Raw genomic sequence first — 17,532 nt, forward strand, 5'->3', positions numbered from 1 at the left:
CTGCCAGCCCTACAATCCTTTTATAACCGGAGATGTCGGACTGGGCATGGGGCCACAAGCAAAAGTATTTTTGATTTCAAAATTATTGTGATGTGAGGTGGTCTACCTCTGGATGGTACATAACCAAGTGACCCATGGCAATTCTAGCGCAAGCATAGTACTAGCAGTGGGCATACATATGTGAATGACAATGCATTTTGCCTTGGATTAAGGTGCTGTTCCAACATTCTTGCACTGATATTGGACAGAAGAGAAGACACAGGGTTTCACATTTCACTCCAGTTGTCTATGGAAGAAGCTTGGTGCATCCATCTCTCCACCCCCTTCAGCTTTTTTTTTTATACAGTAATTTTTATTGATTTTCTTTTCTCGTAACAATAATTCATTATCATTACTTAACATTCATTTTCCAGTTTCCCCCTTCCCTGTTGACTTCCCCTAACATCCACTTCTGGTTTGTTACACCAAATGTTACATTCCTTCAGCTTTTACACACAACTCACTTCATCAGGTGATGATTATACATATACTTCTATATCCAGTTAAAGTAGATATTCGTATTACATTCACTAATGTTCTTTAATGGTCAGTCTATATGTATATGCCATCTCTGTGATCTATGAATGGAGCCTGGGTTCCTTTCAGGTTTATTTTTAAAGGGGGCAAGAGGTACTTTTTAGATATACAACTGTATCATGTTTCCCAAATGGAACAAACAGCTATTTTCCCTTTTATGGATTCTTCAGATATCCAAACCATCATTAGCTACATTCCACAGGTGCTGTTTGTCAGCTCCTTAGGCTACTTCTTTTCCTTCCTAAACCCAAAATAGCAGTACAGATAACTAGTCAGACAGTGGTGTATTACATCAAATATTTATTCTCTTTCAATAAGACAATGATCGCTCCTGTCAGCAAGAAGCCACAGTAGTGAGTGCAGGATACACAGGGTGCAAAATGTTTGCATGCCATATATGCAAACAGTAACCTGCCCACCTCACAATAATGTGTAAACCCATTTATCTCACCCAGCTAAAAACAGCATTACAAAATATTTACAGAAAGCCACCAAAACAAAACATAAAAACTTGATCAGGTATATGTGGAAGAAATGCATTAACAGTGTGTTCTGGTTCCTCAAGTAATTCCTCCCCTTAACAAAAAAATAAAAAATGAGACAACAGGATCTTCCATGAGCACACAGACACAACCAAGTCTTTCATTAAAAAGTGAGTAGAGTAATTGCACCCCTTTTCCACTCTCTGCAGTGGTCGTTCTCCCAAATGTGATCATAAGTTAACTGGGATGGGGGACTATTGTCACAAATGAAGGAGCTCTTCAACTGGATGCCACTATAACATGGAACCTCTGCCCCTAAGACAGTACTCTGATCTCATAAGCACAGAGAATATACAGGTTAACTGGGAACAGATTGTCACAGTAGCCCCTCCATTTCCTTCATGAAAGCTTCATAAACATCATCCTTTGTCTGCACAGAAATGGGAGCAGAAGAGCCAGCCTTAGGAGTTGCTTTGGTTATCTGAACAGAAGGTTCATCATCAGGTTTTCTCTGGGTGGTGGCAGCTGTCCCTTTGTTCTCTCGGCGAACTCGCAAGGCCGTGGGCACGAAGCGGGTGATCTCAGCCTTGGGGTTGGTGATCTGTGGCTTGGCGCTGATGGTTGCTGTGGCTTTCTTCTCAATGGTGGCTGCACTGGTGTCATCCACCTTGGGACGCTGGATCAAGCTGGGGGGAGCACTCAGCACCCCAGGATTGGGAATGGGAGCTGGGGGGAATAACCCAGGTGGGGGCACCAAAGGAGGGCGCAACATGCCTGGACGAGGAGGGGGGATGCCTGGAGGAAGAGATAAAAGTTAGCCTGCTACTCTTTGCTCAGAAATAACCAATAACAGCATCAGCTCAAGTTCCTTTAGCCTCCTCTTAATTTAAGGTCATTATATTTGCAAAATTACATGGGACGCACATTTAAAATCATCAAATTCCAACAGGTGTACCAGTGGTTCATAAAACCTAGAGTGTTTCACTGTGCTGGAACAAAAAGGACAGGAAAATATCACCCTCTAATTTTAGGATTCAACAACAGAAATTATAATTTTTATTAAGCAGTGCATAACTCTTACTAAATAAAAATACTTAAGATGAAAACATACGCCACTAGACTAATTCAAGAAGACCTTTGTTTATCCATAACAATGAATAAAAGAAATCCTGTGAGTAAACTGTAGTACTACCTGGAGGGGCTGGAGGTGGTAGGCGAGGTGGGGGTCCTCTTGGAGGAGGGCCAGGAGGCAGACCTGGCGGTGGACCAGGGGGAGGGCCAGGGGGGCGGCCAGGGGGAGGTCCAGGTGGCAACAGTCGTGGTAAAGGGCCTCGTAGTCCAGGCAACCCAGGTGGCCTAAGAAACGGAGGAGCCCCTGTGAAAGCATTTGCACAAAGACAGTTTAGTTTATGGGTTAACATGGCAATTCCTCATTACCGTTTACCTGTTGTTGTGCCAAAGAGATGAGAGAGATTTTACAACTACCTTGCTTTTTTACACAAACACTCCAACACAGCCCATGGTAATGGTGACTACTTTTTTATCAAAATACTTTGCTTTTTCCTTCTGAATCAGGTTGTCAAATCATTTACCAAGTGCCAGAGATGTACAAAAACAATCATCCATCCACTGGGCAGCTTCCTCCCCCCCCCCTCCTTTTGTTGCCAAGGCTGCAAGAAACTGCTTAAACAAAAACTGGGTATCTGCCTAATGAGAAAGACAAGTGTTTGAAGTGCAACATTCATGTGACATTGGAGTGGGAAGCCTCCACCAGTGTGCTAGCTGAGTAAGACAATTGCTTATTTTTGGGATTTCCAAACTGGAAGCCCAAAGCAAAGAGAAGCCTGGATTTCTTAAATTTCATCAGGTGCTCACCTGGAGGAGGACCAGGAGGGAGGCCAGTAGGTGGCCCTGGAGGCCTCAAGGGTGGTGCAGGAGGTGGCCCAAGAGGGGGTGGCCCAGGCATGGGAGGTGCTTGCATCTGAGCTGGAGGAACAGGCTGAGGTGGTGGCTGCTGCTGTGGCTGGGATGCTTGAGAGGGTGCCGACGATGCCGTCTCAGCATGGGCCTCTTCCGTGCTTTGCTGCTGTGGTGTATCTTCAGCCTCTGAGTCATCGTCATCGTCATCATCATCTTCCTCTTCAGAATATTCCTCTATCTCTTTGCCTCCCTCAGGGATTTCCTGGCCTGCAGAAAAATAACGCAGGGTTGGTCTTTAAAACAGATTCTGGGGCTTTAGAAGGCAATATAGACCACAGGCTAACATTAGAAAAGAATGATTTGAAGGCCCAGGAAAAATATTCTATCAAAAATTAAGAAACTGATATTGAATGCTACAAGTATCTCCATAGGATGGCTATGGCAAAGCCCAAATTTCCTCCAGGATGTTCCAAGTCCACTGCCTCGTTCCTGCATCCCTCCTGTTGAATGGGGTTGGAAGATTAGCAGCCCTGCCCCAGGCTTGCATTGATCGGAAATAAATTCCAGCAAGTGACATGGGACCTAATTCAGAGTAGGAGCACAGGGTTTAGATTTTTTCTTACACCCACTTTCTTTCATCTGAAGCATGGAGACGGTTGCACAGTGCTTCCCCCATCCACGGCACACCTAACCATCATTCAAGGTGCCCCACTGCCCTGTGGTGTCAAGGAATTCATTTTCTGGCTAAGTTTCAAAAAGCTAGATAGAATTGGCTTAGGGATTCCTCAGTGTATCTTCAAAGTTTATTTATTTAACAGTCTTCTGCAACAGTCCTACGTTAATATTGTGGGCAGCCGCTTATGGGGTTCCTTCACCCCACAGAGTGTCTGAAAATCACAGCTACACACCAGCCTCACCATGACCAGTCTGAGAAAGCTATGAAAGCATGCTTTAAACCAGAACCTGCCTTCCATCTTCAAATTAATTTAATCAGGGGTTGGGAACTCAGGAATTTGGAAAACAACCACACATGCAAATTATGAGTTCAAAGTAACTGCTGTATCAGTCAGCTGATATGCTAAATGGTCCCATATCCTAGTTTCTATTCATAAGGCACTTTCTAGATAGATTTTTAATGCAAATCCTTGCTTAATAAACTATTTGTGAGTTAAGTTCTCTGGGTAAACGGACTTCCATAGCTTGCAACTAAAATAAAGAAGGTTAGGGGCGGGGAGAATAAAACTGAGAAAAATCCAGGCTTTCTTACCAGCCATTCGCAGCATCATGGCCTGAAGTGGCGTAAGCTCTTTCATGTTCTTCTTCTTCTTCTTGCGTGATTTTCCAGGTACCTCAGCAAACCGTACACTATGACCTGCAGAAGTAAAGTGACGGAGGATTAGGAGTTCATCAATCACCTACTCTGAGTTTTAATTTCTGGAATGCTTTAAAAATGCAGGCTCTTCCATGCTGCAATTCAGAAATTTAAGTAGCTATGTATTTTCAAGGCTTAAAGTGACTCTTATCTGCTAGACTTTATGTTGTACAAAGCCATTTATCTTTTCTAACAACCTAATGACCCAACATTATTATTAGCTATTATTTATAAAGTGCCTCAATGTCCCCGTTTATTGTTCCTCTAAGCTGGTTTCCCCCAGATGTTGCTGGATCTCTGGGTCCTGCTGGCTAAGGCCAATGGGAGTTGTACTCTAAAGCAACAGGATGGTGCCAGGCTGGTCTAGCCATTGCACAAAAAGTTAATGCCCACAGAGTACCCTTCCACAGGCTTACAATGTTAATATGCATGACATGAAATAAAAAAAAATGTTAAGGGGGGGAAAGCAAAACAGCAGATTCGGCCACAAATTCTTACATCAAGTTATGCAATTGTTACAATGACCAGGTGCAACAGCCATTAAGGGAAACAGTTGTAAGAGGAGGAGCCAACCCACGGTTGGTCCCAGCAGAGCAGACTTTGCTATATTAACTCCCCCTTTGATGCAGCCAGTATATACATCTGGTGGGATACATATCAGACTAGTCAAGAACAGTATGTTTATAAAGAAAGAACTCCAGAGATTGCTTGTACCATTCTACCAGCATGACAAAATAATGCTGGAAAGCATCCTATGAAAGACCTTAGAACAATAATTCAGATGTTGGCTAAGCATTCTTGCTTGTTCTCATCTACTCAAACACTATGAAAGCACAACTATTTCAAATCCATTCTCCTGAGAAGCTTACCCAATTTCTTGTCTTCACCACCCTCCCTCTCAGCCGTGTCATCGTGATGCATGAACTCATCCCCTTCGCTGTCTGCATCACTTCTGTCACTGTCGCTGTCATCAGTAGTGTCATCGTGCTTGTCCTGATCCATGTCCTCGGGATACCCCTCATCTTCACTGGTACTGGAAGCTTCATCATCCTGTCCTCGTGGACCTGAGTAGTTCAAACATGAAGCCACCAAGAAAAGCAACGTTCAGCTTGTTTTGATACTCTGAAGGCTTTCCCTTACAATACGATGGGGTAGGGAGGTGAAGAGGAGAATCAACAGTTCAGGTCCAACACTCTCCTGCAGACTTCACAGCCAAGAGGGATAATTATGAAATATCAATGAACATTTGGACTAGTATTTCTTCAGCTACAGAATACCTGCATCACCTGCATACTGCCCGCTTTGATTTCTGGATAGCTGGTTTCTTCTATAAACCCACAGATGTACAGCAAGGTGTCTACAAACGAGCATAGCTGATGATAATTTATATAAAATTGTTCTCGAACAAAGCAAAAAAAATAACAAAGTAGTTTAACATTGACAATATTTATTTAGTGGTGACATTTGAACATCATTGTACACTATAGTTAATGGTTTACCTGGAACATACAGACTGCTTCTGCTTCACTCCTTCCTTGGCAAGATCAACAAAATACAATCTCTGGCTTACCATTACATCCAAACAAGCCACTGTTGGTATGCCAAGAACAAAGCTTGGTTTTACACTGTGGCTTGGAACGAAACCACAATTGCTGATTCAGACATATTGCTAAGCCAGGGATCATTGTTTATCACTCATGGTAGGGGAGTGTTCCATTAACTATGTTTAACTATAGCATGCCAAGTACCATAGCAGTCATATCCAAAAAGCATTCACATAAATCTGAGATTTGGGGAAAGGGAGGCATTCTAAATAGCAAGCCTAATGTATTTCTTGGGAAACAGTAGCCTTTTAAAAGCACATACACAAAAATGCATATGCACACCAGCTATTTCAAATGCTTCTTCCATGCTCAAAACATGGAAATGTCTTACATGGCTTTCCTTTCTATTTATTTGCCAACCATCTTTTAGGCCTCCTTCAAAACTGGCAATGTGTCTTTTCTTCTCCTTACAGATCTGTGCCCTTAAAACTAAATCTAGTTTTTCATCTCTTAAAAATACAGGGGAGAATGAACAATGTATGAAACTGTCAGAAGATTTCCCCAACTTTTCCACAAAGCACAACTGCCTGTTTACAGATTAATATGGAACCCTAGCCCCCATCCTCAAATACAATGGTAATAATATTATAATATTTTATTCTTTATACCCCGCCCATCTGGCTGGCTTTTTCCAGCCACTCTAGGCGGCTTTCAACAGAATATTAAAAACACAAAACATCAAACATTAAAAACTTCCCTAAACAGGGCTGCCTTCAGATGTCTTCTAAAAATCAGATAGTTGTTTATTTCCTTGACATCTGATGGAAGGGAGTTCCACAGGGCGGGTGCCACTACCGATAAGGCCCTCTGCCTGGTTCCCTGTAACCTCGCTTCTCGCAGTGAGGGAACCGTCAGAAGGCCCTTGGCGCTGGACCTCAGTGTCCGGGCTGAACGATGGGGTGGAGACGCTCCTTCAGATATACTGGGCTGAGGCCGTTTAGGGCTTTAAAGGTCAGCACCAACACTTTGAATTGTGCTCGGAAACATACTGGGAGCCAATGTAGGTCTTTCAGGACCGGTGTTATGTGGTCTCGGCGGCCACTCCCAGTCACCAGTCTAGCTGCCACATTCTGAATTAGTTGTAGTTTCTGGGTCACCTTCAAAGGTAGCGCTTGCGGATGAGAAAAATAACTACCTGTCTCTGGACTGTAAGACACCTCCTCTTCTCTTCTCCGAGGGGCCATCTCTGTGGTGAATCCAACCTTCCGACCGTACATCTGCAAGACCTGAGGTGGAGGAGGCCCTGGTGGAGGTCCTGGAGGCTTCCTGCCTGGAGGTAAGCGAGGAACACCAAGCCCAGGGGGTGGAAGTACAGAAACAGGCCGGACAGGAGGTCTAGAAACAAGGTTTTGAGCAGTATAAGAGCTAAGGATTTACAAGCTTTTCAGTTTGAGCTAGAGAGCTGGGTGCCAATGCAGCAGCAGCTGAGCTTTTGCTCTAGTTTCTGGCTACTTATTTATGCCCTGTGAATATTATGCCAACTGTCTCCCTAGTGGCTGAAGTTAGTATTTCTTCTCAGCCGGCAACAAAACAGCTGACAGCAAGGACAAGAAGCTGAGCACCAATTCAATTCAATATATGCATGCGCCCCGAATTTCATCGACAGCCACACTTAACACTTTTCTGTACTAGCATGCAGCGCAAATGATGTCAGTCCATGTCTTGTGCCTTAAGCTACACTTCAAGAACCACCATTAAACCGCATGAACAAAAAGCAGCTCACAAATTATAGCATGTGGCTTTTAAAAACTATAAAAGCACAAGTAAAATAACAACAAAAGCCTATTTAATCATAGTAGCAGCATCAGATTCTAATCCACACAGACTAACCACAAAAAGAACTTTGGCCTTTCCCAGTGTATTTCCTTGCTTACCCATAGGCTGATGTCTTTTTGAGAATAGAGGGGGGCTGCGCTCCAGGCAGAGGGATGTCCTGAATGAGGATGTTGGAAGGGGCATGAGGCATATCTGGCAGGGGGATACTCTCCACTTCGACATGCTGAGCATTCTGAAAGAGATTTTTAAACATTCCCTTAGGTTAATCTTCAGGAGGTGACAACAGGTATGTGACAGAGGCGAGACAAGCACCCCTCCATCAGCTCAACTGGGATCATCCGATATCTGGATCCTTTACTCCCAGAACTGCAGTGATCTGTTCATTATGAATCTTGATTGTATAACTCAGGCCCTCCAGATGTTTTGAGACTACAATTCCCATCATCCCTGACCACTGGTCCTGTTAGCTAGGGATGATGGAAGTTGTAGTCCCAAAACATCTGGAGGGCCGGGTTTGCCTATACCTGGTATAACCTCATGAAAGACTTAGCCCTGGAACCTACTTTTCTTCCTCTCCCCTCCCTATTTATTTTGAATTATGTCACTTAGACTGTAAGCAGTTAGCATAAATGAAAACCACATTTAAATAAAAAAATAACTAGTAGTTTTAATAATCAGCCAAGAGGGCTTTCACTTCCCTTCTGAGTCATATCTAGTTGATTGCAAGCCTGCAGGCAGGAATAGTTTGGGTGGGTGGGTTGCACAGCACTTAGCAAATTTTAGGTGCTTTATAAATGAGAAAGAAACATGAAGCAATCAGTGGCATAACATTTAGTTTCCTGACAATTCATAAATGCAAGCAACCATTTCACATAATCATAGAATCAGAGAGTTGGAAGAGACCACAAGGGCCATCCAGTCCAACCTCCTGCCAAGCAGGAAACACCATCAAAGCATTCCTGACAGATGGCTGTCAAGCCTCTGCTTAAAGACCTCCAAAGAAGGAGACTCCACCACACTCCTTGGCAGCAAATTCCACTGTCAAACAACTTTTACTGTCAGGAAGTTCTTCCTAATGTTTAGGTGGAATCTTCTTTCTTTTAGTTTGAATCCATTGCTCCGTGTCCGCTTCTCTGCAGCAGCAGAAAACCTTTCTCTCTCCTCTATATGACAACCTTTTATATATTTGAACATGGCTATCATATCACCCCTTAACCTTCTCTTCTCCAGGCTAAACATACCCAGCTCCCTAAGCTGTTCCTCATAAGGCATCGTTTCCAGGCCTTTGACCATTTTGGTTGCCCTCCTCTGGACACGTTCCAGCTTGTCAGTATCCTTCTTGAACTTTGGTGCCCAGAACTGGACACAGTGTTCCAGGTGAGGTCTGACCAGAGCGGAATGCAGTGGTACTATTACTTCCCTTGATCTAGATGCTATACTCCTATTGATGCAGCCCAGAATTGCATTGGCGTTTTTAGCTGCTGCATCACACTGTTGACTCATGTCAAGTTGATGGTCTACCAAGACTCCTAGATCCTTTTCGCATGTACTGCTCTCAAGCCAGGTGTCACCCATCCTGTATTTGTGCCTTTCTTTCTTTTTTGCCCAAGTGTAGTACTTTACATTTCTCCCTGTTAAAATTCATCTTGTTTGCTTTGGCCCAGTTCTCTAATCTGTTAAGGTCATTTTGAAGTGTGATCCTGTCCTCTGGGGTATTAGCCACCCCTCCCAATCTGGTGTCATCTGCAAACTTGATCAGGATGCCCTCAAGCCCATCATCCAAGTCACTGATAAAGATGTTGAATAAGACTGGGCCCAAGACAGAACCCTGTGGCAGGGTTGGCAGAAGCAGGGAGCGAGCAACAGAAGCTCATCCCGTCGCGGGGATTCGAACCGCCAACCTTCTGATTGGCAAGCCCTAGGCTCTGTTGTTTAGACCACAGCACCACCCGCGTCCCAAGCCAGGAGTAAGAACCCTTAAATCAATGCCATTCAAATCTGATGAGGGCAGATACCTTTACAGCATCAAAGTACTGACTGAGCTGAGACCTCTTCTGCTCATATTCCACTTCTAGCTTGCGCAACTCCTTGTAGATGTCTGGATTCTCCTTCTCATAGAGCCGCAGGATCCGCTCAAAGGTCTCGCGCAATTTCTTACGCTTGTCCTTCAGCACCTTCTCATTGAGCTGGGGTTGCTGCACTGGGTTAAACTCTGATCCAGTATTAGGATTGAGACAACCATGTGGAAGGAGAGAGATTTATAAGCAAAGCCTGAATTAAGTCATTGTTTTCTCTTCCTCTCACCACACCACGTTTATAACACATGTGCCATTGTGGCATCCATGTTCAGAAACAGAACCCCGAAGAAAGCTTTCCTCCCAAGTGCCACTAAAAGAGAATACATATTTGGGAACACAGCTTACTGGTGCTCAAATAACTGTTAGTTCCCAAGTGGCCCAGCCTGATCAACAACACAAGTAGTGACTAGGGAGGGGGGAGAGGGCCTTCCTGGGCCTGGCTCCTCATTCAATGAACCCTCTTTCTAGGGCAGCTTGCCTGGTCCCATCAATGTTTCTAGGATGGCTTCTAAAAGAGTGAAAGAAAAAGAACAAAGGGGGGGAGAGCTACCAACTCTCTACAGAAACTGGCCACTTGATTATACCCACCCCTTGATCTCCTTACTCCAATAATGATGATGATGATGATGATGATAATAATAATAATAATAATAATAATAATAATAATGGTACCTGATAACATTTATTCCATCACCCAATGCATTCCTCCTCTAGATGTTTTTTAACTATTAACTCCCATAAGCCCCAGCCAACATGACCAGTGGTCAGGGACAATGGGAGCTTTAGTATAACATATAGAGAGTACCATATTGCCTACCCCTAAGTCTTTCAGCTTCACAGATGCATTTGGCCCCATCTGGTTTCTCCATTCAAGTTTCCCCCAACCCCAAAAAAGGTTTATTCAAACCTACCCATTTCATCAAGTTTTTCCATATCTCGAATTATTTGCTTGGGATCCTTCATCTTCAACACTGCTGCTCTCACCATCATGCGTTGCTTCTTGTTCTGGACTCACCAGAAAAGGAGAGAGAGTGAAAGATTCCTGTATTGGCTAAACCAAGCAACATACAGTGGAACCCCGGGTTACGCACGCGATCCATTCCGGGTCACCGTGCGTAACGCGGGCTTGCGTATCCCGAACGCAAGAAAAAACCTGAAAAGCCAGAAGTAGCGCGATTTGAGCGCTTTTGTGCATGCACAAAGCGCGCATAAGCGTTCTGCGCATTCAGGGGTCGTGCGCGCTCCGGAAACGCTTCCGGGCATTCTTAACTTGAACATCTGCAACTCGGGGTGTGCGTAACCCGGGGTTCCACTGTATACAATACAAAAAAATAGGGGGAGCCAGGAGTGGGTTTTTGCATGACAGGACTGTGAGCTCATTTCTGGTACTGGGAAAACAATTATGGGCCAAAGAGGCACCCTGTTCCTTAATTTTGTGCTTAGAGGCAACCTGTTCTTAATTTTAAGAGTCTGTTGCCCCCACTATAACATATCTTGCACCCAGCTCTACTTGGAAGTTAAGTTTCTAGTTTTTTTTAAAAAAGCAGATCCCACAAGACTAAAGTCTGCACAACACTGTTCTATGCTGTTAAAATTGATTTTACAATCCAATTTTAAAGGCAGTGTGTTAACACACCTTCACATTTATACCCTATCAACCTCAGTCTCTAGTTCTGTGGGTTTTTATATTACTGGCTTCCTGTTTAAAGACACTTGAGTACTTGGTCAAACACTGCTAAGATATTTATACTTACAGATGAGAATAAGACTAATCATCCTCCAAGGAAAACTATAAATATATAACATTAGTACTATCACAATTCTATTAAAATACATTATTTCTCCAGCTTTATGAATACTTAGAAAATACTGTATTTTTAAATAGGAAAGGGCTCATCAGTTATCAAGTACTACATTAGCAAGGTATGCTTTACGTTAGGAACATAATACATAGAAGTACAGGGTCACCAGCCTTTAGTAAAGCAATGATCTCTCACCTTCTTAAGCTCCCTTTTTCGAGCCTCCTTGCCTGGAAAGATAGAAATGCTCAATTTCAGAACCAGTACTAGCAAGCTTTGGGCTGCAATCATAACCACACTTATCATGGAACTCATTATACTTCAGAGTACACTTTGAATCCTAAGAGGTACAGTACTTGTGCCAGGGAAGGAGCAGAGCAGGAACTGGGCAATATGCACCAGAATGCTGTTTGTTCACAACAGCTGGTCAGAAAATTTGGTTTATTGTTATGTGCAAATGCAACCAGCATCTGCCCAAGGAGGAATCTAAGTTTATAAGGCTTTACTTGTATACCTCACAAAAGCACACACAATGTTGCCTGACCAACCCTGAACGCTTACTCCACCTTCTTCCAAAACTGTCTTTAAGGAAAAGGAGTGTTCTACCATCCGTAAGGAGTCTGACTCTTGCAAACACAGCCTGTGTACACACTATACCTTTAAAGCATATTTGAAGCAAATTCTTTCCCTCAAAAAAATTCAGAGCACTGTAGCTTACATCACACATAGCTATAATTCCCAGGGACCCTTAATAAACTACAGTACTCAAAATTCTTTGAGGAAAAGACTGTGCTTCAAAGGTGCTTTGAAGGTAGTTTGTACACAGCCATAGTGGAGCCTTATTTGCCCCTACGGGTTCCCATTGTTGCGCCCGGTGAGAGAACATGGAAGTAAAAAAAAACCTGAGGCTTCTGGCTTCAGAGAGAGAAAGATTTAATTTCTGCATGCAGAGGTACTTCGGTGTTTAGATAGCCAAGCAAGTACAAAACTAGTCAAATTTCAGACAGTTCTTATAGACAGTTCTCTGGCTCTCTTCCCACCCCAGAAAACTTCCTCTTGTCCATATAAGGAACATTTCCTGTTGTACATTTCCTGTTATACATATAAGGCAAAGGACATATAAGGCAAAAGAACATTTAGCCAGAGTTGGTTCATGCGCACTCCAGCAAGGCCATCCTATCTCTTGACCTAGACAACAGTTCCTCTCTGCAAGGACAGCTACAGTACTCTCTGCGTAAGGTCTACTGTTCTTATCTCCAGACACTTAGTAAGGCAAAGCTTGCCAGAGAGAAGTACAATGCAGATAAAAGTTCACAGCTTTACAGAGCAGTTTCATACAGAAAAGCTTAACAGGGGCACTTTTATACTTAATACATTCACTGGACTAACAATACATTCAGGTAAATATATAGGTTAGCTAATTAACCCCTTCCAATAGTAAACATGGATCGACTTGAAGCTGCACAGAAGTGCACTTAGATTTAACTATGAGAAATCCTATAACTAACAGACTGCAGTGAACCAAGTCATACTGACTGCTCTTCAAATAATTTAATATAAATATTTGTATATGAGATTTATAAAGCAGCAACATTATGCCTTCAACTGATTAGCTTCACGTAAAGCAATCTTCTGAAGAAAAATCTCCACTTGACATTACCATCATCCCATTATTTTATATTCCTGAACATTCCTTCGCTGACATTGTTTAATGCTAAACCCATAGTACAGTACAGTATACTGTAACATTTTTAGCCTGCAGTGTTAAGTCTTATACCTCAGGCAACATTAGTGTTCGAAACTCCCATTGTTATAGGCACATTTTCTGACAGGGAATTTAATTAGTGTGAGCACTTTCTGAGTTCTGGGCACAGTATTGCGCCTAAGATTTCAGATTAAAACTGCAGAGTGGAAGGAAAGGAGGACCTTTTTCTGCCTCCCCACTTCCAGCTACTCTCTGAAGACTGGAGAAGAGACCCTCTTAAGAATATGGGGGGGGGGGCAGGGGAAGGACTAGACCATGTGAAAAATGAACATAATATTTTAGCAGTAGTTCATTCATTTTCAGCTTTGTATTCTTGTTATTTAAAAAAGCGCGCCTAGACATTCCATTGTTGCGCCTATAACCTAGGTTTAAGGAGCCATTTGGCTCCTAGCTTTCCTATCTCAGTTTCTAACACTGTGCTACATGCTTTCAACCATGCGTCTCCCCTAAAACCCTCCTTCTTACTTTAAAAAAATAAATTCTGTATACTTACGAGCTTGATCTGTGGGATTCATGAACTTCCCACTCTTGGTGGATGACGTGGATCTCCGCCCCATTTTGACTGTTTATTTTATTGTTTCACTGAATGAAAACTAGATCAGGAGAAAAAAAAATATAATTCAGCATAAAGGTCAGTATTAAACACACGAGTGAAGTCCTGTAAGTCATGCAGAAGCACATCACATTATAATAGTCACTAATAATAATAATATAGTATAAATAACAACAATATAGTATAATAAGATTTTTTAAAATAAAAAACCCTTTTCTGTTAAAGTCACGCATTTACTGAAAAACGCTCGCCCTTTATCCGACAGGGTTTTAACACCTGACCATCAGGAGACGCAGCTCTGCACAAACCTCCGGCCTTCGGGGTATAAACAACTGTTTGTGCCCATCAAGATGAAATGATTTCTAAGTCGGGAAACGGTAACAGGTTACCTGGCGCCAAGGCCGGTGGCTCCAAGCGGGGGGAGGCAGACAGCCCAGATCCGCACCTGATCCCAGTCGATCCACGGGGCGCGAAGGAAGAGGCCGGAGCCCCCCAACCCCGACGGCAGAGCGGCGCCCGGTCGCTCCAACGAGAGAAAGGGCCCTACAGAAGCCGCGCCTCGTATACTCTCCGCATCGCCGCCATCTTGAATAGCCGCGCGATCTCGCGGCAACAGCGATAGAGGCGCGGAACGGCTAGAGTAGCCCACAACCTGAACTTCCGGCAAAAATGAGGAACCTTGAGGCACGTGGACTTCTCATCAAAGACTCGTCTTCCGTTCCCAAATTCCAGGAAGTTGATTCAGCCTGAAGTAGCAGACCGTTAAGGAGGTCAGGGTTTTAGCATCCCCAACCTAGGATACCCGGAACCAAAGGTTAACAGCAAGCACCGGAGCTCATATATTTTGTTTTTAGTTTAATTATTGAATTTATATATACCGCCCTATGCCCGGAGTTTTATAGGGCGGTTCACAAAACAAAATCAAAATATAAAGCCCCAATATATATAATCAAAATTAAAACAACAACCTAATAGAAATTCCCTCCTCCCTCCCCAAAAAAGAACATTTTAAAGGGGCATAGGACGTAAATGAAATCAACTAAAGTCCTGGTTTAAAAGGAACGTTTTTGCCTGGCGTGGAAAACTGGAAATATATGCGCCTCACTCTGCCCAGTGATACAGCCATTAGTATGGGCGTCTGTAGGGTTTTTTTGTTGGGGGGGGGTGGGTGGGAGGTTAAAGCACTAAAAAGGGGAGCAGTGGATTTCTCACACGAAAATAAGAACAGCAGGTGTCCATTTTGCAACGTATTTCGGGTTCTACAAATGACAAAAACTTAACTCTTTGGAAAGGTAAAGTGGAGATTATGGCTCGTCGGAAGTCCGTGCTCCCTTCCTCTCCCCGCCTGCACTTTGCGGGTATCTTACATGCATGCAAGTAAATGCAGCACAAGGCTTTGCATGCAACTGAGCTTTGGGCTGCAAGTTGTGAGTGACGTCCCAGGGGTGGCCATTTGGGGCCGGAGAAGTGTTGTTGGGGTACGTTTGAACGTTGGCAATGCTGGCTGGGACTGCTGGGAGTTGGAGTTCAATTAACACCTCGAAGGCACCATGTTCGCTATCCCTGTGTAGTTTTACCGTTTGCTGCAACCCGAGAGGTGTTAAGCGTGGAGGATTTGGAGCTGGAAAATCAAACTAGCTTCTGACATGCTCGATTGACAGTATACTACTTTGCACCCCCCAAAAGTAAAGAAACCCTATCTCAGCCACAGTATCATGCGGATAGTGGTCTGTAGTTTATACAAACTCCCCCGACAGCAATCACGTTTTTCTCACAAAGTAAGTCCTAACTTAAAGCAAGAGCTACTGTATATGCTGCTACTTCTTTCTGAGTGGACTCCTGCTTCTCAGGTACACTAAAAACCTGGATTTCTTTATTATTTTATATAGGCAGTTCTCATTTCCATCCTGGGATGTGGAAACGTCAAAGAGAATCATAAAGTTTTTTATTTCTGTAGGATTTCAGACTATTTTCCCTATCTCTATACTGTACTTGTCCTTGTTACTAGACGCTCCAGGCTGCGGCGTCTCTTTGGTACTTTGTATTTACTGTAAAGTGGAAAGGTGATCACATCAGAGCGAAAGTGTCTGTATAGGACTGAGACCAAACAAAATAAAATAAAAAATTCCTTCCAGTAGCACCTTAGAGACCAACTAAGTTTGTTCTTGGTATGAGCTTTCGTGTGCATGCACACTTCTTCAGAAAGCTCATACCATGCATGCACACGAAAGCTCATACCAAGAACAAACTTAGTTGGTCTCTAAGGTGCTACTGGAATGATTTTTTTATTTTATTTTGTTTTGACTATGGCAGACCAACACGGCTACCTACCTGTAACTAGGACTGAGACCGTATACTGTACTTTCCCCCGTCTCTATGGTAACGGTACCGTCCGCAAAACTCTTTTCAGTTCGCCAGAGCTCAAGAGGTGCTCAAGGCCGGTTTGTCCTTCAAACCTCCCAAGGTCTGCATCTCTATGGTTAAGGTTTCTCATAATCGCTAGGCAACACTGAAAGAAGGTGCCGGGAGAGGGAGGGCGCCATTTTCGGTCTAGAAGACCGCTATACCAGAGAAGGCCGGGAGGGGGCGCTCGCCTGCCAGTCCTGGAAATAAATTATTCCAAGTCTTTTTCTTGCACAAGCTCAGAAATAACTTTATACTGCAAGGTTAAATCACACAATGCTTTTTAGAGGGAAGAAGACACAGTTCAATTCAGTTCAGTTCAGTAGTTCAGTTCAGATCATATCGTATCGAAAGAGCATTAAAAATGCTTTATATAAAACATGACTCCTGGCAGTAGGCCTACAGAAGTTTGACTTATAAACGTTACCCTAAGTACATTTTGTTGCAAGTCCCATTGATAGCAACGTCAGTCATCAGTTACTTCCAAGTAAGCTTTTTATGGGGGAATTCCAGTGAAATGCGTTTATTGGGAGAAGCATACCATTAGCCACAACATTCAGTCATACACTACACTAGTCACAGTTAATTTTTTTTTAAAGGAAGCCTGGATATTTATAAAATTATGAAAGTTGAAGTGGATAAAGAAATTTTGCTCGCTCTTAGTCTTAGAACTCCTTGTTAACAAAACCTGTCACTTTCAACAAAGCATGTCCCTCCTGTATCAGTGGCAATAGAGTCAGAATAAGCAAAGAAAGTATGTGTTCTCTTCACACAGCAGATTATGATCTGTGGGAGATAAGTGCTTCCTTCTTCCCACCGCGTGGGCATCTTTTGCGAATGACTGCAGTGCCTGGCGACAGATAATATCCCCTTGAAAAATGGCCTTCTTGTCTTTTGTTGAAAATATTGTACCTTGAGAATGAAATTAACATGATGATAAAATCTAAGCTATAGGAGCTGGGCATGTAAAGCCTAGAAAAAGAATTTTCTATTTGGTCTGCATCATTTTAATGTAATGTGTTTCATGTTTTCTGGCTCCTCTGCTTGAGCCTATGATGTCATTGCCACATTCTTTGTATCATGCAAGACTACCCACCTCACAGGCCTCTGTGATGTCACCATATTTACAGCAACTGATAGTCCTACACCAAGATGAAGTGCCCTCGCCTAGTCCTTCTCCATCGGACTTTTTCTTCTTAATAAG

At 43.2% G+C, this 17,532-nt stretch overlaps 1 protein-coding gene across 1 annotated transcript; it reads right to left on the bottom strand.

Annotated features, from left to right (window-relative positions):
* Window positions 1-859: 859 nt before the first annotated feature.
* WBP11 (WW domain binding protein 11) lies at window positions 860-14,568 on the bottom strand. The gene is made up of 12 exons (XM_033161569.1): window positions 14,315-14,568; window positions 13,866-13,965; window positions 11,806-11,837; window positions 10,720-10,813; window positions 9,746-9,942; window positions 7,829-7,962; window positions 7,090-7,289; window positions 5,220-5,414; window positions 4,246-4,350; window positions 2,934-3,245; window positions 2,251-2,433; window positions 860-1,853 (listed from the first exon to the last, which is right to left on the bottom strand). Exons 2-12 carry the CDS (start codon window positions 13,927-13,929, stop codon window positions 1,435-1,437), a joined length of 1,935 nt encoding a protein of 644 aa, XP_033017460.1. The 5' UTR covers window positions 13,930-13,965; window positions 14,315-14,568; the 3' UTR covers window positions 860-1,434.
* Between the last annotated feature and the right edge of the window lie 2,964 nt (window positions 14,569-17,532).

Source organism: Lacerta agilis, chromosome 10, assembly GCF_009819535.1.
Source record: "Lacerta agilis isolate rLacAgi1 chromosome 10, rLacAgi1.pri, whole genome shotgun sequence".
NCBI lineage: Eukaryota > Metazoa > Chordata > Lepidosauria > Squamata > Lacertidae > Lacerta > Lacerta agilis.